At 33.1% G+C, this 17,199-nt stretch overlaps 3 protein-coding genes across 3 annotated transcripts; 2 read left to right on the forward strand and 1 right to left on the reverse strand.

Moving 5' to 3' along the window:
* Positions 1-67: 67 nt before the first annotated feature.
* Positions 68-4,550, reverse strand: Lap1 (leucine rich repeat containing protein 7 lap1). Its single transcript, XM_066390953.1, has 8 exons — positions 4,225-4,550; positions 3,127-3,262; positions 2,784-3,073; positions 2,310-2,730; positions 1,804-2,259; positions 1,350-1,752; positions 1,095-1,263; positions 68-1,039 (listed from the first exon to the last, which is right to left on the reverse strand). Exons 1-8 carry the CDS (start codon positions 4,369-4,371, stop codon positions 854-856), a joined length of 2,208 nt encoding a protein of 735 aa, XP_066247050.1. The 5' UTR covers positions 4,372-4,550; the 3' UTR covers positions 68-853.
* Positions 4,551-6,442: 1,892 nt separating this feature from the next.
* Positions 6,443-10,104, forward strand: LOC136409480 (inosine-5'-monophosphate dehydrogenase-like). The gene is made up of 9 exons (XM_066390982.1): positions 6,443-6,627; positions 6,891-7,080; positions 7,747-7,795; positions 7,851-7,952; positions 8,006-8,669; positions 8,724-8,963; positions 9,018-9,174; positions 9,447-9,590; positions 9,644-10,104. Exons 2-9 carry the CDS (start codon positions 6,959-6,961, stop codon positions 9,747-9,749), a joined length of 1,584 nt encoding a protein of 527 aa, XP_066247079.1. The 5' UTR covers positions 6,443-6,627; positions 6,891-6,958; the 3' UTR covers positions 9,750-10,104.
* A 1,536-nt stretch (positions 10,105-11,640) lies between these two features.
* rb (adaptor related protein complex 3 subunit ruby) lies at positions 11,641-16,847 on the forward strand. The gene is made up of 14 exons (XM_066390950.1): positions 11,641-11,917; positions 11,974-12,049; positions 12,111-12,442; positions 12,500-12,749; positions 13,459-14,017; positions 14,072-14,292; positions 14,349-14,595; positions 14,989-15,149; positions 15,203-15,378; positions 15,435-15,694; positions 15,742-15,983; positions 16,039-16,177; positions 16,231-16,438; positions 16,499-16,847. The coding sequence occupies exons 1-14, from the start codon at positions 11,790-11,792 to the stop codon at positions 16,641-16,643; spliced, it is 3,144 nt and encodes a 1,047-aa protein (XP_066247047.1). The 5' UTR covers positions 11,641-11,789; the 3' UTR covers positions 16,644-16,847.
* The last annotated feature ends 352 nt before the right edge of the window (positions 16,848-17,199 follow it).

Below are 17,199 nucleotides of genomic sequence, written 5' to 3' on the forward strand. Positions count from 1 at the left end.
AGTACGTATCTTTATCATTCAAATTATTTCTATCAATCCCCATGTTGACTTTCATAATACTAAACACAATACGAACATAAATAAGGGTAATATAATTTGCGAAAAGTAATAATGAAATAAATATAATACTACTGGTCGAACTCGCGTTATATGAGACACTTTATAACATGAATCCGACCTACTACACGTAAAAATAAAGTTCACAGCCTGTTACTAAAATACATCAAATTTGAGGTACCTACTTCTGACCTTCAAGCTTGTTTAGTTTTACAAGATTTTGGCAACTCCCGAGATTTAGTACGAAAACGATAACAATTGATAGAATATTATAACATTTACTGAATAAAAACACTTTTTTAAGTCTAATAGCCGATGGAATCTCCTAACAACAAATCACAGTACAATTAAGTTGATAAGCGATAAGCTAAGCAGGATTTTGATTTATTTTCCAAAGACACTTCCAATAACAAATGGCACATAATGAAGTGATTAAGAATTTTGTAGCACCTTACATGTATAATCCCACACCTTCACGACGAAAAACATGTATTATAAGAAAATGTATGTATAAAATATGTTGGCTTTGAACTATATTGAAACATCTATATCGTGTATAACTAAACAAACTGTAACCTTACCTAAAAAATTACCTTAAACATAAAATGCAGTCAAATAGCCTTTTCTTGGCAAAATTTACAGAAAATACTTACAACAAATAATATGCAAGTAAAATCACCTAAAATTTAGAGATATTAGAGAAAAACCTCGCAATAAATATTTGTACTTCACCCTTAATATCATTAGAATACTTTTTCTAACAACAAAATGAATCAGACAGTAAACTAAATGAACATTAAACAACATGTCTCCTCGAGACTGTTACAATTCGTACATTACCTATTTTCCTTGTAGCGTCTTGATATGCTGCCAAAGAATCTATACCTGTATAATCCGTATCATCAAAGGCCAAAATCTTATCGCCAGGGTGTAACCTCTGATATAGAGCCCCTTGACTATTCACCTCTTCAATAAATATGCCCTGAAAATTAAACCAAAATTTCACTGCTCAATTCTAAAATTACATAAAAACTTACATCATTTTTGGCAACAATTTGAAAATCGCCAGGTTCGTTAAGCTCCGGAATTTCAATATCTATAACTTTCAAAACGGCATGTTTTCCGAATGGCCAGTGGGTTTCTCGCCCCTGTCCTTCAAGCCCTTCTTCAGTATTCGTAGATATTGACTTCATCATGACTTTTTTGCTTTAATAATAAATATGTATCGTCGAAAGATAATATGAAAAATGTCACACAACTTACAAAAAAGTTACATTATCAATATCACTTACTTATCGTTAGAGGTTCCCCCATGATTATTGCTTTCAACCAGCTGATGTCGATTGGCCATTTTTGGTGTTGGCATATGTATGTTAGCAGGTTGTTGCTGGCTGAATTGCTTGGGCTGATCATGAGGGCTCGGAGGAGTGTTGGCGAATAAATGTGCATTTTTCGAGTAAACGGCTGCAATATGGTATGGGGGAGGTTGTCTAGGTGGAGTCTTGTTTTGATCATGCCTCTGCATATTTCCCAAAATGTCTATTCTACTTTGGTCATGTTTGTCTAAAACATTCTCTAGAATATTTGGAGGCTCGCTTTCATGACCATTTAAGCTTGTCTGGGAAGTATTGAGATCAGCGGATATGTGAGTCACTTTAGCTTCTTTTATTTCAGACACATTTAAAACTTGGTTGACTAAAAATACAGTACTGTTACTCTAGAAATTAAATTTTTGGCAAAAATTACCTGGAACGTGAGAATTTCTCCAAACTTCCCTCAACCTTTTAAGCTCCTTGTGATGAGGTGTAGGCGTTCTACTTAAAGACAAATTACTATTTTCAGTAGGTTCAGCATCAGTTCTTTCAGTGTTAAAGCTAATATGGCTGGTTTGGTTGCTCAAATGGGGTAGAGGTACTGAAATTTCCCTTAATGGTACTTGAGGGAACACTACTGAAGTTAAAACGACCTGTCCATCGGCCAGTTTTTCATTTTGCAGGTGAATTAAGGGCTGGGTTTGATTAGGGGTAAGCCACAAAGCCTTCAAATTTGTAAGCTTGGAGATGGTAATGGGAAGGTAGGACAATCTGTTGCCTATAAGGCCTAAGGTTGTCAAGTGTTGTAAGTGGCCTACCTCTTCTGGGAGTTTTTCCAATAAGTTGTTGTGAATATTAAGAATGGAAAGATCACAACAACTGCCAATTTCTATAAATAAAACAATTAAAGATTTGTAGTCAAAAGGGATATTTGCAAACCTGGTGGTAAATACTGCAATTTGTTATCAGATAATATTAATGTTGCTAATTTCCTGAGATGTCCAATACCACTAGGCACCTTGGTCAATGAATTGTTTTGGAGATTGAGTTCCTCTAAATTAACTAATTTGCAAATTGTGTTTGGTAACTCTTCTAAATAATTTGTTTCCAATTTTAAGACTTGGAGGTTTCTCAGATTACCTATCGCTTTTGGTAGGCCTGTGAGATCATTAAAACTTAAAATTAAATTGGTAATTTTTGTCCAATGACCTATTTCTTTTGGCACTGATTCTAGGTTATTATAAGAAGCATCAAAATCATTCATCTTCTTTAAATGTGTTATTGAGACTGATAATTCAGATATATTGTTACCATTTATCCACAATTCTGTTAAATTCCCATGGGCCTCGCAAATTTCACCCTAAAACCATTCAATATGTATTCCTGGACACAAAAATTACCTGGAACTTTTACCAAACTAGAGAGATTATTATCACTAACATCCAGTCTCTGTAAATTAGTCAAACGTCTAATGGATTTAGGCAATTCACACAGATTATTATCCCTTAATTCTAGAATCCGTAAATTTGAAAGTCTCCCAATATTAGCAGGGACAAAATCAATTCCTGTATCATTTAAACAGAGCTGCTGTAAATTTATGAGGCTCATTATGGCTTCGGGCACTTTTCCAAGATCGTTCATACTAAGATCTAGCATGGTTAATTTGGTCAGTTTATCTAGATTTGGATGAACTCCATCTAAAACTACATGGAATTTTTTAGTATTTTTTAAAATTAGTTAAGATATTACTACCAACCATTTTTGCTAAATATCAAGACCTGTAGATTACTCAGTTTTGAAATAAGTGGCGGGATGGCTCGGATTTCATTATCACTGATATTTAAATACCGAAGGTCAATGCACTGAAATAACTGGGGTGATAAATCTTTGAGCTGAAATTAGAAAATACTGTTATATGCAGGATGTCTCAAATTAATTTTGTTAGTGTATGAGCATTTTAGTTATAGTAAAAGATATAAGGTGGATTAAATGGATAAAATCAGATTATATGATCTTGTTTCTACAGGATATCCTGAAAGCAAGATGCCATACTGCAAACTACATACTAAAAATTTTGTGTCATAGCTCTGCCAATTCTTGCGATACTAAGTTGAAATTTTGAATACACACTATTTTTAGAAGCTACAAAATGATATTTTGCAAATGTTAATTGAAATCTATAGACTAATATTTTATCGAAAGTCAGGTTCCTGTATACCATGCCCAACTTTTCTTCAATTAGGTAAATAATTAACTGTTATTTGAAAGCACTGTAAGACTAAATTAAAGTTTCTTTCAGAACAAGACAAATCTTTAACATCAATGACAACCAGTAATGTAATTTTTTGGTTATTTGACATTTTATATCAAAAATATGAAGTTAGTTCAATTTGAAAAAACACATTATAATTACAATGATGATTATAATATTATTATTTTTAAGTCCTTATTCAATTTAAAAACTTCAAAACATGGCATCTATAATTGTATTCAAGATACATGAGAAAATAATGGGAAATGTATGAGATTTTTCTATTGATATCAGTTCATTACACCATCTGTCTCATTTTAGAATATAGTATATATTATAGCAAACTAGTACTATTTTTCAATTTAGAATATGTGGTAAAAGTAGGGTGGTTTACTTTGGGAACATCCTATAGTACTCCCATCCAAATGTAAATAAAAAACAGGGTTCAATAGTACCATCCCTATTCAAATTTTGGAAGTGAAGGCTTTACCACTCACAGGAGATATTAAATGGAGCGTAATTTTATCCCAAAAGATGTCCACATTAAAAAAAAGATGTTTTTATTGATAAGGTGGAAAAGATCAATGACTACAAGTTATTAACCTTATTTCCTTCAAGATGTAGTACTTCTAAGGAGGGCGAGTTGAGGTATACTTCATTAGGCACCTCGGAGATTCCACAACGAGAGAAATCCAACTCAGTTATTTTTTCTTCTTTGGATTTGCATTCACAGCAACTTAACCAACCCATATTATTTCAGTCGTCTAGTGAACCAAATGCAAACCATGTAAATCATAACTTCGAGATCGTAGCACTTTCCTACGTAAACTACATTTTCCGATTGAGTATAATTAAGAAAAGCAAAGGTTTGCGGATAAATTTTCCAAAATTAATTTTTTCTTAATTGTTTTTATGGGACTCCATTTTAAAAGTTTATACAGAAGACGCTGTTGCCACATTGGATCAGACATATTCTTAATAGGGCGTTAGTGGACTTCAATAATCTATTCTGACTAATTAAACGTCCATTTTATAGTTTGTAGTGATATTTTAATACTTGGGGAAGCACGATAACGTCCAAAATTTGATACTTTTGTAAAGTATGAACGTAAAGTAACTAAAATAATTTGCAGTTTGAAGGGAAAACATTGTTTCAGAGATTTCTACAAAAAGTGGCAATACTGTATTCATAAAATTGGGTATGTATAATAAACCATCCTCCGGGTGATATAAAAAGAACGCCGGAAATGGTTATTGAATAACGTAATGTAAACTGCACGATATATTATATGAATAAACACATTACTAATATTTCTTTTGATGATTTTCTTAAGAAATTTTTAAAAAATATATAGAGAACTTTCCGATTTCCTTAGTTGGAGATAATAAAATCCTAAATTTATAACTTCCTTTAAATTGGTTGGGTGGACACTAGTTTCGATTGCTCACTTAGAAAAAATGCGGTATTGCAGAGAAAGAAGACGTGATAAACACGTCTTTTTCGAGTTTTTAGGAACAGGAATATCAAGGAACGCAGGCACCAACTCGAAAGCATGAGGATAGTAAAATTTTTGCATACCACTTTCCTCAAACTGTTCTCTTTTTATTTTTAATTTTGAAGTGCTTAATTTGTCACTCACTAGAGAACTTCGTTTTCCCAGGCTCTTTGCGAACCTTTGCAGTTCGCTTACTTTAGAAACACCGCAGCAGTTGTTTTAGCGTCGACTTTTCGCCCATCATTGCGCCTTTTCTCAAAATTTTCAGCTAAAATCCACAGGAAATCTATGCAAACCAATCTAGCTATGATAGTTTACATGCTTTATATATTGTATTTTGTCTAACCGCCATTTGGTACATATGTATATCAGTTTTGCTGTCTGGTATATATTCAATTGACTTTACTTCGAAAGTTTTTGCAGCTTATTGACCTAACCCTGTACTTATCTGTGTGTGTGTGATCTAGTCGCGGTCGCCATAATGTGCAGAATTTTACATTTAATTTTTAATCCTCTTTTAGCGTTCAAGGGTGCCCCTGATTTAGGGATATTTCACATACTCAGCTACCTTCCCCGTTTTCTGTTTCTGATCCGTTAGTTGCGGGGTAAATTGAATATGTTTTTATTACTTATTTAAATAACTCGGCATCACTGTAATTTCCTAAAAAACAAATCTTAAACTTGCGTATTGTTAGATGTTTTAATGGGAAACCCCGAGGATAAACGACACTGGTATTTTCTTTTCCGCTTCTAACGCTATCTACAAGTTGTCTCTTTATACATCAACAGACTTCTCTGACAATTTTCTTTTCCACTTGAAATTAATGTGAACACCCCCGCGTGGAAACGTGACATTCATTATTATTCATTTGGCAACAAGGCTATGATTTGGTGTGTTATTTTTCTAGATTTCTATGTTTCTGTAGTTTTAACATTCTGAAATTTTAATGTTCAGGATTATTTATTTCTGTCGTATTCTGCATGATTTTTCTTTCTTCAGTTATAACATTCTGCTGTTATTTTTCTGCCATTCCGTGCGCTCCCGGCTAACGCGTATTATATTGGAACTAGGAACACTTACGATTGAAATTAAGAGTACTCGGAGCGCTTTGATAACAAAAGAAACGAAAACTAGTAACGATTTTTTATATTTTCCATATAAAACAAGTATAGACTGACTTAAAATAATATTTTTATTGTAAATACCTAGGAACTTAATTTATATTTAACAAAAAAGTTATAGTTCTATAGCAGAAAAACAAGAATTAATAGATTAAAATTAATAGTTATTTTGCGCTCTGCGAGTAACTGTCAAATTTGACGTAGTTCAACCTCTATTATAACCAATTATTTGCCGGTTTTGTGCTGTTGTCTACTGTGCAGCGTGCACGCAAAATATATTTTGTATTTACTGTACTACACTTGGACCACGTTTTTCGTATTTTCCTGCATCATTTGTGTTTTTCTTTTTGTAACGACGTTTACGTGCAACTTCAGCATTTACGTATCGGTAAGCTTATTTATTCACAAATTAACATGTTTTCTTTGAAAGTTTGTGGGCTTATAAAGTTGTTTTCGCAGTTGTTTTAAATCCAATACGCAATTGTAGTAATTAATGTTTTTAATTGAAATCAATTTTATGGGATATCAAGATTAGAATCGAGCTAATCCTAGCTACTGATACATACTTTTTATTATTACACATGTTTACCTTACACATTTAGCCATTCATTAATAAAAACCACCAGTCATAACAAACATTTTTACTTACAGGACATCAGGAAAACCACCCTACAGAATACAGTGTTCGTGCATCTTTAAAAAATTTTCAATAAACAGTTATGGGGGACACCAATCATTGTGGAAAAGCATATGTCTCTAGACCAATTAGTTTTGAAGATGATCTGCAGGATGGATTGTCTGCTAGAGAAATGATTGAGAAAGGAAATGGCCTAACATACAAGTAATTAAAAATGATAATGTGTTATTATATAGAGTCTCCTAGTTGTAGATCAAATTCCACATTATTATTTGCATAAAATTACATTTCCTAGCCTCAGTTAAACTGATGATATTTACACATAGGTCAACCTGTATAAAAAATTTATAAGTCGATGTTAAGTCCACATCTGCATAAAATTTCAGGGGACTGGAAATGGCAAAATGTCATTGATATTAGTGGAATGGCCTCTTGCAACAGTGTGGCATTTGCCATTTCACATTGGAAAGTTGTAACTATATCAATATTTTCCCATATTACTTACTAATACCTGCTCTAGATTAAGTAGAAAAGTTACCTGTTACCTATCCAAATATTGTTAACTGATAATAATTATTGGTAACACAATTCTTTAAAAATTAATATTCACTTTTTCAGCCTAAACAAACCCTCGTAAGCATGTATATTACAAAAAGTTAAAGTAAATTCCACTTTGTGGGTGTACTCACCAAAAAAATTGAAAATCACTGTCTGCCAATATTTTTAACAAGTAAGAAGTCATTAATAATGCTCCACTTTCCACTAATGTCACACATGTGGACATACCTTAACTGTTAAATTATTAACTGCAAAAAAGCTGTCTTAATTCATATCATGTATATTCTGATTATAGTTTACCAATTTTTGCAGTGACTTCATTATTCTGCCAGGATATATTGATTTTGCTCCAGGGGAGGTGGTAAGTATATACACACAAAAAATATACTTTGTGTAATGAAATTTATATCTATTAGGAATTGTCAAGTCCTTTAACTAAAAAAATCACCTTAAAAGCCCCTCTAGTATCGTCACCCATGGATACAGTAACTGAAGCAGATATGGCAATTGCAATGGCAGTATGTTTTGCTTTTTACAATAAAATGTTTTTCCTACCTAATTGCCTTTATAGCTTTGCGGTGGAATTGGCATTATCCACCACAACTGTCTCCCAACCTATCAAGCCAATGAAGTGTTAAAAGTAAAAAAATACAAACATGGATTCATCCACAATCCAGTTGTGCTAAGCCCAGATCACAAGGTGTCAGATGTTCTTGATGTAAAGAAAGAGCATGGTTTCTGCGGAATCCCAATAACTGCAGATGGCAAATTAGGGGGGAAACTTGTTGGGATTGTCACAAGCCGTGATATTGACTTTTTAGATGAAAAGGACTTTGCTAACATTAAATTAGAATCAATCATGACCAAGCTTGACAATTTAGTAACAGCTCAGTCAGGTGTAACTTTGAGTGAAGCCAATCATATCCTAGAGACAAGCAAAAAAGGGAAACTTCCTATTGTGAACAAGCAGGGGAATTTGATTGCATTGATGGCTCGCACAGATTTGAAAAAGGCAAAAAGCTATCCCTTATCATCTAAAGATGATAACAAGCAACTCATTGTTGGAGCTGCTATTGGAACTAGAGAAGAAGACAAACAAAGACTTGCCCTGTTAGCTGCAGCAGGAGTTGATGTAGTTGTTTTGGATTCTTCACAAGGAAATTCCATTTACCAAGTTGAAATGATTAAGTTTATTAAAACAAATTATCCCAGTTTGCAGGTTATTGCTGGGAATGGTAAGTTAACATATGTCAGCTTTACCAAAATATTTTGATTATTTAAATTCTTAGTTGTGACAAAACGTCAAGCTAAAACTTTAATTGATGCTGGAGCAGATGCTTTAAGAGTTGGAATGGGAAGTGGAAGTATATGCATCACTCAAGAAGTAATGGCTGTGGGAAGGCCACAGGCCACTGCTGTTTACACAGTTTCAGAGTATGCAAAACGATCAGGAGTGCCTGTTATTGCTGATGGTGGTATTCAATCAATAGGGCATGTTATTAAGGCTCTCTCACTTGGAGCTTCAACTGGTAAACTTAAAATTTACTTTTATGGGTGGTTTTTATTAGTTTTCTTGTTTTTAGTTATGATGGGATCACTATTAGCTGGTACCTCTGAAGCACCTGGAGAATATTTCTTCTCAGATGGAGTTCGCCTAAAAAAATATAGAGGAATGGGAAGTATTGAAGCTATGGATAGGAAGGACGCTATGGGTTCTGCTATGAATAGATATTTTCATAGGTAAAGTTCTTTTCTTTGATGATTTTTCCATTTTCTTTAAGAGGTAAATCCCAGTCCAATATCATGTACAAAGTGACTGTCAGTAACAATGATATTTTACAAGAACTTTCCAATTATTCTCCAAACCGTTTTCGAGTGCACACTAATTGTTCAACTAATACACATTAATATATGCTGATTCCCCAACTAATTCCTTTGGGTTGTATACCGAAATACGTGTGCGGTTTACTCTTAGATTTATATAAGGTTTTATAGTTTTTATTTTATTTCAGTGATGTAGATAAATTAAAAGTCGCCCAGGGAGTAAGTGGTAGCATTGTAGACAAAGGTTCAGTCCTCAGATTTGTGCCATATCTGCAATGTGGCATTCGGCATGGTTGTCAAGACATTGGAGTCAAGTCTCTGGTGCAATTAAGGTAGAAGCTCATAATTTCCTTAATTTCTCATTGTAATTTATCTTATGTTCTAGAAACAAAATGTATTCTGATGAACTAAGATTTGAGCTGAGATCTCATTCGGCGCAATTGGAGGGAAACGTACACAGTTTGTTTTCTTATGAGAAACGACTTTTTTAGATTTGATTAAAATTCCAATTTCCATAAAGGTTAGCCCCTTAAATTTTTGACGAGCAAGGCTGAATCCATCTAATTCTCGAAATATTTAATGACGATTATTCTTAACAGAGTGGCATTTTTATTTATTTTTTATAAAAATGTATTTCAGATGTACTTACTGTAAAATATTCAAAGGCATACTACAGAACAGTATGTATTTATGTATTTGTAAGGCTCAGATTTGTAATTTTGATGGTCTGTAATCTTTAGAAAGGGTTTCTAAGCCTCAGTATTTGTATTAAATAGATGTAGGAAGAATGCCATATTACATTATTTTACATTAAGATTGTGTATTAAAACCATCACAAGTTATCCAGACTTATTGTATATCACAGTTCAGACTTCCCCAAATTTATAAATTATATTAATGTACTTAATACCGGGGGATGACTTCTTAGGGCACATAAGCCTTCAATGAAGATTTTACAAGCATAAAGCTAATTTCCCATGAATAGGAAGATGTAAGTATTCTAGTTGAGGCATCAATTGAGGTTGATTCATTATTTGGTTGTAGTTTTAAATAACTGTAAAGAGATGTATAATTTAAATGATAATAAGTGTCCAAGAATCTTACTTCAAAATACGTGCAAGGTTTATTAGGTAACATAGGTATTTTCTATAATACTGATGGGAGAATTTGAATGCAAGATTTACTAGCATTCAATTATTCTTTGAATTATAATTATTCTGAAGCATCTGAAAGCTTTTTTCACTCGACAGTGTTTTTTTTCTAGTCAAGTGTTACGCCATAACTAATTAGCAAAAATAAGAAAACAAAGTTTGCAGGTGCACAGATCTAATAGTTAACAATAAAAATAACATCTTTAACGTAATTACCTAATTTAGTGGTTGTTGGCGTATTATTAAAATTAAGTAATAAAAATAAAAACTACTTATTTTAATCAGAATCAATTAATACACACATGGATCATGGATTCGTAGTAACATTTATTAAAAAATGTTGTGTTCCTAAAAATAAAATTGAAACTAAAATTCTAATACATGCATTTGAATACAAGTATTCAATGCTCGCACTGGACTGTACTAGTAATATTATCATGTGGGGTGAAGTTGGATGATTTAAATATTTTTCACAACAGTAAATATAATTTTATCTGAACATCTGAAAAAACTAATATAGTTTTTCTTATCCTTAAGGCATCTATTGATGGAATAAACATATTTTTTATGCCGCGAGAAATAAAAATTTGCACTGTGGGAATGTGGACAGATAGGTAACGTTAATCACTTAATTTTTCGATTCCTTACCAAAAGTCCCCAAAACAAATACTTGTATAGAGACGCTAGGATGGAAAATAGAATCGGCAAACCACTGTATTCAGCGATCATCATTTTAATTCGACATATTAAGGAAAACTGTCTTACTGTTAAATTAAAAATCTGAGATTGCAATCGAGAAGAAAGGAGTTTTTGTGAAACTCTCGCGAAGTATTTGCCAAAGTTGTTGTAAGCTCTGACATGCACTTCGCGAAAAGGAGAAATTAATAATATGAGGATAAACCCAAATAAACCAACAAAGCTTTGCTTCTGTGCGGCGAGGTTATCACAATTCGGAAAAAAAATGTTTTTTGCGCTTGTTCATTTAGAAATACTTTGCGTTTAATATTATACATTTGTTTGTATTTTTTTACAGCTTTTATCCGCATTTTTGAATAAAAAATATTCGCGAGCTCATAAACATCGAGGCATTTGCTAAGAATTCTGTTTTAAGTGGCAATTTATCTCTTTCGTACTTATTGCCACAGATAGAAAAAAGCGAATAAAATTTCAAGTTTCATCGCTATCGGGTCTATAACTTCACAAAAGGATACTTTTGTGCAAATGCGTTTGCCTCATTCAACTCAGGTCAGCTGAGGTTATAGAACGTGTCACTTGTCAACGTAAATGAATTAAATGAGATTAGAGGTGTTTTATATTTGTAATTGTAACAGTTTTGTTATTAATAATTGTAGTTTTAAATTGAAATAATATATTTTTGAAATGTTAGCATCATCATCACAAAGTATGTCAAATACTAATTCTTATTCCAACGACCGGGGCTTAAATTTTGAAAACGAATATGCAGCAGATCCTGCAACTGGAGGCTTTTTCAACTCTGATTTTAAGAAGTAAGTTCAGTATAAGTTAATCAATTTAACTCATAACATTCTGATTGTGCTTGCAGACATGATGATCTCAAGGAGATGTTGGACTCGAATAAAGATAGTTTGAAATTAGAAGCAATGAAACGAATTATTGGGGTATATTGACTCATTTTATTTGTACCTCTGCTGCCGTATGTTAACGCACTACACATTTTAGATGGTCGCTAAAGGAAGAGATGCTTCGGTGTTGTTTCCAGCTGTGGTTAAAAATGTAGTTTCCAAGAATATCGAAGTTAAAAAGCTTGTGTATGTTTATCTGGAAAGATATGCTGAGGAGCAACAAGACTTAGCTTTATTATCTATATCTACATTTCAAAGAGCTTTAAAAGAACCAAATCAATTAATACGAGCAGGTGCTTTAAGGGTTTTATCTAGTGTTAGAGTAAAAATGATATCTCCAATTGTAATGTTGGCCATACGTGACGCTTCAGCAGACATGTCGCCCTATGTCAGGAAAACTGCTGCCCATGCAATACCAAAGCTGTACAGGTAACCATTGTTCCCCTAACTTTTTACTTGATTCTACACATTTTATTTTACTTCCAGTTTAGATCCAGAATTAAAATCAGAGCTGGTAACAATAATACAAAAGTTACTGGCAGATAAGACTGTCTTAGTTATTGGGTCAGCAGTAATGGCATTTACAGAAGTTTGTCCTGAGAGAATAGATTTAATACATGAAGTATATCGGAAACTTTGTGCCTTGATTGTAGATGTAGATGAGTGGGGTCAAGTTACCATTGTTAACATGCTTACGAGATATGTCAGGTCTCAATTTGCTGATCCTAATATTCATGTAAGTGAGATTTTTGTGGTAACACTTGAATCATATTTTAATAGTTATAATCTCTGTGCTTTATAATTTAATCTTTTGCGGGGTTTGATCGAAATCTTGATGAATTCACATGCAGATCAAAGTGTAAAGCATGGCAGATGTTCATCCCTGTAACCTGAATACTTTACTAGCCCATTTATATGAGGGAATGGTAAGTCTAAAGGTACATTTATGTCTTTGGAGCCTCTAACAAAATTTGAATCAGAGTCTAATTTCGTTTATAAGCCTTTAATTTACGTAAACACGAAATATAAAAGCAATAATTAATTACTCCGTCTTGAAATTAAGAACTGATAAGGTACCATCCAGTGGAAATTCACATATACCCCTAAAAACCTTACACTTGAGGCACTAGATATAGTCTTCCCATTGTTACTCACATGCAAAAACTAGTCTTGTACTACTCTGCCAAGTCAGCAAATCTGTTTCTTTAGTAATTAGCTTCAAACAATTATTTTTACCCCTTTCCAAAATCATTCGCATTCGGGGCAAACAACCACGGACTCAATGCCAATAGATTTCTTGATAATGATTGCGTTGCCAATTACCTAATGAAAGTCGTAATCACGTTTATCCTAGATCCATTTTTATTAATAACTACAATTTTGTGTTCCTGTGTAATTTTGTTTATTACCGTTTCATTTTTATTTGAATTTACAATGAATTTCAGGAAGTTGGAGGTGATCAAGACCGTCCTTTTTACGACTCAAATTCTGATGCTTCTGAAAAACCCACACCGTCACTAGACCCAGATCATCGCTTGTTATTAAGATCCACGCGTCCTCTTTTACAGTCGAGAAATGCGGCTGTTGTAATGGCTGTAGCGCAGTTATACCATCATTCGGCACCTAGAAGCGAATTTCCATTGGCGGCTAAGGCTTTAGTTAGACTACTACGATCCCATGTCGAAGTTCAGAGTATAGTTCTTAACGCTATAGCTTCGATAAGTTCAAAAAATAAAGGGATGTTTGAAACGTATTTGAAAAGCTTCTTTGTGAGGACTTCTGATCCCACAAATGTCAAATTACTTAAATTAGAAATATTAACCAACTTAACCACTGATGCGAATGTTTTGATTATATTGAGGGAACTCCAGACTTACATCTCTAGTAACGATAAGCGTTTTGTTGCCGCAACCATTCAAGCTATTGGCCGATGTGCTTGCTCTATTTCAGAAGTTACAGACACGTGCCTTAACGGATTGGTTTCTTTATTATCTAATAGAGATGGTAAATTATCCAATTTTCTTTAACAAAATACGTCATAAATAAATGCATTTGTAGAAGCTGTAGTAGCTGAAAGTGTAGTTGTTATTAAAAGACTGTTACAAACACAAGCTGCAGATCCGAAAGAAATTATTACTCATATGGCCAGACTACTTGACAGCATCACTGTGGCTCAAGCCAGAGCTGCTATTTTATGGCTTTTGGGGGAGCATTCTCAAAAAGTTCCGAAAATTGCTCCTGACGTACTTAGGAAGCTTGCAAAAACATTTTCTGATGAGGTATATCATGTCTTCAAGCTTCCGATATAAAAATTGCTTCACCTAGTTTGTTTTAGCACGATATCGTTAAGCTTCAAGTCATGAATTTAGCTGTTAAGCTATATATTACAAACCCCGAACAAACAGCTTTACTGTGTCAATACATTTTTAATTTAGCCAGATACGATCAAAATTATGATATTCGGGATAAGGCTAGATTATTAAAGCACTTCATTTCCAAACAAAATGGAAAATTATCTGCTGAGGCTGAGAGAATATTTTTGGCTAGCAAGCCTGCTCCAATTTTACAATCGCAATTTAAAGGTAAAAATCTACACTTCCAAAATAACGGGTGTTCAAATAAAAAGAGTCTAAAGTGCTTTGCGATTTATTTTTTCAATGTATTTTAGGTACAAATTTTAAGTTTTATTCCAACAGAAAAAATCCAAATCATTAGAAATTACGTTAGGAGTCCTGACCGGTATTCTGAGCATATTTCTAATTGTTTTAATATCAGAATAAAGATTTTAGTTTCGAAAGCACTCTAAGAGGTTTTATTTGAATACAGGTTACTTGGGATAAACAGTTGTGATTTAATATGGAATATATATATGAGAAATCTTCAAAATAAAACGATTATAGTAAAATGTACATGTATTTCGAAGATTGTGATATATCTCATAATAAGTCATAACCCCGTAAAATATTCTCTCGCAGACCAAGAGGATCTACAATTGGGCTCATTGTCCCACTACATAAAGCAAAGAGCAACGGGTTATGAACAATTGCCAGATTTTCCTGAAATACCTCCTTCGGGCGATATGAGAAATGTAGAGCCTATTCTAGTAGAAGAACCGACGAAACATTATAAGCGAAACGTGAGTGTTAGACGTTTTTAAAAGGATAATAATAATTAATAAAATAACTACAGGAAAAGAGGAACAAACAAGATATGTTTTTGTGGGAGACAGCTTCAGAGGCATCTGCCTCAACTGAAGGAAGTAAGAGTAGCAATGAATCTTCTGACAGTGAGTCGTCTAGTGAGGATACAGGAACTGAAGAAACTAGCAATCCTGAGAGTTCTGTTGAAGAAGATAATACAGATAAGTGAGTGTGTTTCGTTATTTTTTTAAAGGATTTTTAAGGATTCATTTAATTTTAAGGAAAAGTATTGATTCAGATGTGGAAGAAGAATATTCATCAGCGTCTTCCAGTGAAGAATCAGAATCCTCTAGTGAGGAGTCTGATTCTGACGAAGAAGTGAATAAGATCACAACAATTAATCATATTGCTAAAAGGCCAATTGATACAAATAAAACCACTAACAACGTTAATAAACCCAGTGAACAAAAGTCAAATTTAGATTTACTGCTAGATTTATCAGATATCGATACCACAGTTCCCGTTTTAACGCCCTCATTAGGTAAGAATTTTAGTCTTAAAAAAAAATCAGCTTAAAATCCTTTATAGGCGGTTTTTATACGCCAACAACACCTTCAATTGAGACTTTACCGATGCTTCAAATAGTCCAACCACCCTACTCAAATACTAAACCCAGGGAATTGCTTAGTAAGATAAATGGCAGGGGGCTTTCAGCCACATACCGCTTCACAAGAAGTCCTCATTTGTATTCCCCTGGAATGACAAATATTAACATTATGTTCACTAACAACACTTCAGAAGACATAAATGACATACGTTTGGGGAGGAAAGTAAGTGTGCAAATGACTTTTTTGCACAATGAATTACATATTTACTTTTTCGCAGAATTTAGCTGTTGGTATGAGCATGCACGACTTTGCTTGTGTATCCAAATTGCCGCCGAACTGCGCTCTTCCAGCTACCTTAGGAATCGATTTCAATGACACTACGCAACCAGCAAATTTTGAAATTGTGTCTTCTCTAGGTTAGAAACATAACTTAAGTGATTGTTGGATACTATTATATAACAAATTTTAGGTAATCTTTCGGTTTGCATAAAACCAAACATTGGAGAACTGCTGCGACCAGTGGCGATGCCAACTTCTATGTTTGTTGAAAAACAATCAAAACTCTGTGGAATGAACGAGCACACGGCGACTTTATCATATTGCAATAATATTGAGGAACGTATTGGAGAATTAACCAATTTAGGTCCCTGTGATAAATCATCTGAAGAATTATTAAGGTAAGTTTGTCCCTTTTTTAAAACTTGTTGTTTTAATTTAATGTGAAATATTTTATCTAGATTTGCAGGACAAACAATGACTTCTTCGAGTTTAACTTTGGTGACTGTGCAAACAGGTACAGAACCAACATTGAAAGTAAATTGTGAAAATATAGTTTTTGGGTCAGTGATGCTCAATGAGTTGATTAACAATCTTAATTCATAGGGATAATTGGAAGTATGGTGTTAATTTTTAATAGCTGTATGATGTTTATACTATTTGTTATTTTGTATTCTTTTATATTTATCACATTCCTATGTTTTAAGAGATCAATTTGTTAACTATGCTCTGAATATAAAAGTGTATTAAGTATATTTATTTTTGAAATATGTATGTAATAATAAATTGAACAAATTTTTGCTTAATTTATTTTGGCATTCCCGATCCCATCCAATTGGATCCAGCCTATAAAGATAAATTAGTTTGTAACCGATAAAGAATTATCAGGATTCTTGATTGAATTTTTTTAAAAATTACCTTTAAAAAAATGGGGAATATCAAACTTATTTATAAGAAAGTACTCACAAATAAACCTTACCCACGTTTGCACACAGAATTTACAATATTGAAAATTACCTTAAAGTTAATTAGCATTGGGAAGATGTATTGAAATAAGTATTAGTTATCGCATCACCGGCTACTTACTTCCCAATGAAACTAAAATACAAAAATATCACATAAATTAATACTATGTTTATGAACACAAGGATGAAAAAAATAA

Source organism: Euwallacea similis, chromosome 6, assembly GCF_039881205.1.
Source record: "Euwallacea similis isolate ESF13 chromosome 6, ESF131.1, whole genome shotgun sequence".
Taxonomy (NCBI): domain Eukaryota; kingdom Metazoa; phylum Arthropoda; class Insecta; order Coleoptera; family Curculionidae; genus Euwallacea; species Euwallacea similis.

Bases quoted from the DNA above. Each gene is read 5' to 3' on its own strand.
- Lap1 (XM_066390953.1), bottom strand. From the start codon at position 4,371: ATGGGTTGGTTAAGTTGCTGTGAATGCAAATCCAAAGAAGAAAAAATA. The intron at 3,263-4,224 runs GTTAATAACTTG...TTCTAATTTCAG, and splicing joins TACATCTTGAAGGAAATAAG to CTCAAAGATTTATCACCCCA. The intron at 1,753-1,803 runs GTAATTTTTGCC...CTGTATTTTTAG, and splicing joins GAGAAATTCTCACGTTCCAG to TCAACCAAGTTTTAAATGTG.
- LOC136409480 (XM_066390982.1), top strand. From the start codon at position 6,959: ATGGGGGACACCAATCATTGTGGAAAAGCATATGTCTCTAGACCAATT. The intron at 7,081-7,746 runs GTAATTAAAAAT...CAATTTTTGCAG, and splicing joins GGAAATGGCCTAACATACAA to TGACTTCATTATTCTGCCAG. The intron at 7,953-8,005 runs GTATGTTTTGCT...TTGCCTTTATAG, and splicing joins ATATGGCAATTGCAATGGCA to CTTTGCGGTGGAATTGGCAT.
- rb (XM_066390950.1), top strand. From the start codon at position 11,790: ATGTTAGCATCATCATCACAAAGTATGTCAAATACTAATTCTTATTCC. The intron at 12,050-12,110 runs GTATATTGACTC...TACACATTTTAG, and splicing joins CAATGAAACGAATTATTGGG to ATGGTCGCTAAAGGAAGAGA. The intron at 16,178-16,230 runs GTTAGAAACATA...AACAAATTTTAG, and splicing joins TGAAATTGTGTCTTCTCTAG to GTAATCTTTCGGTTTGCATA.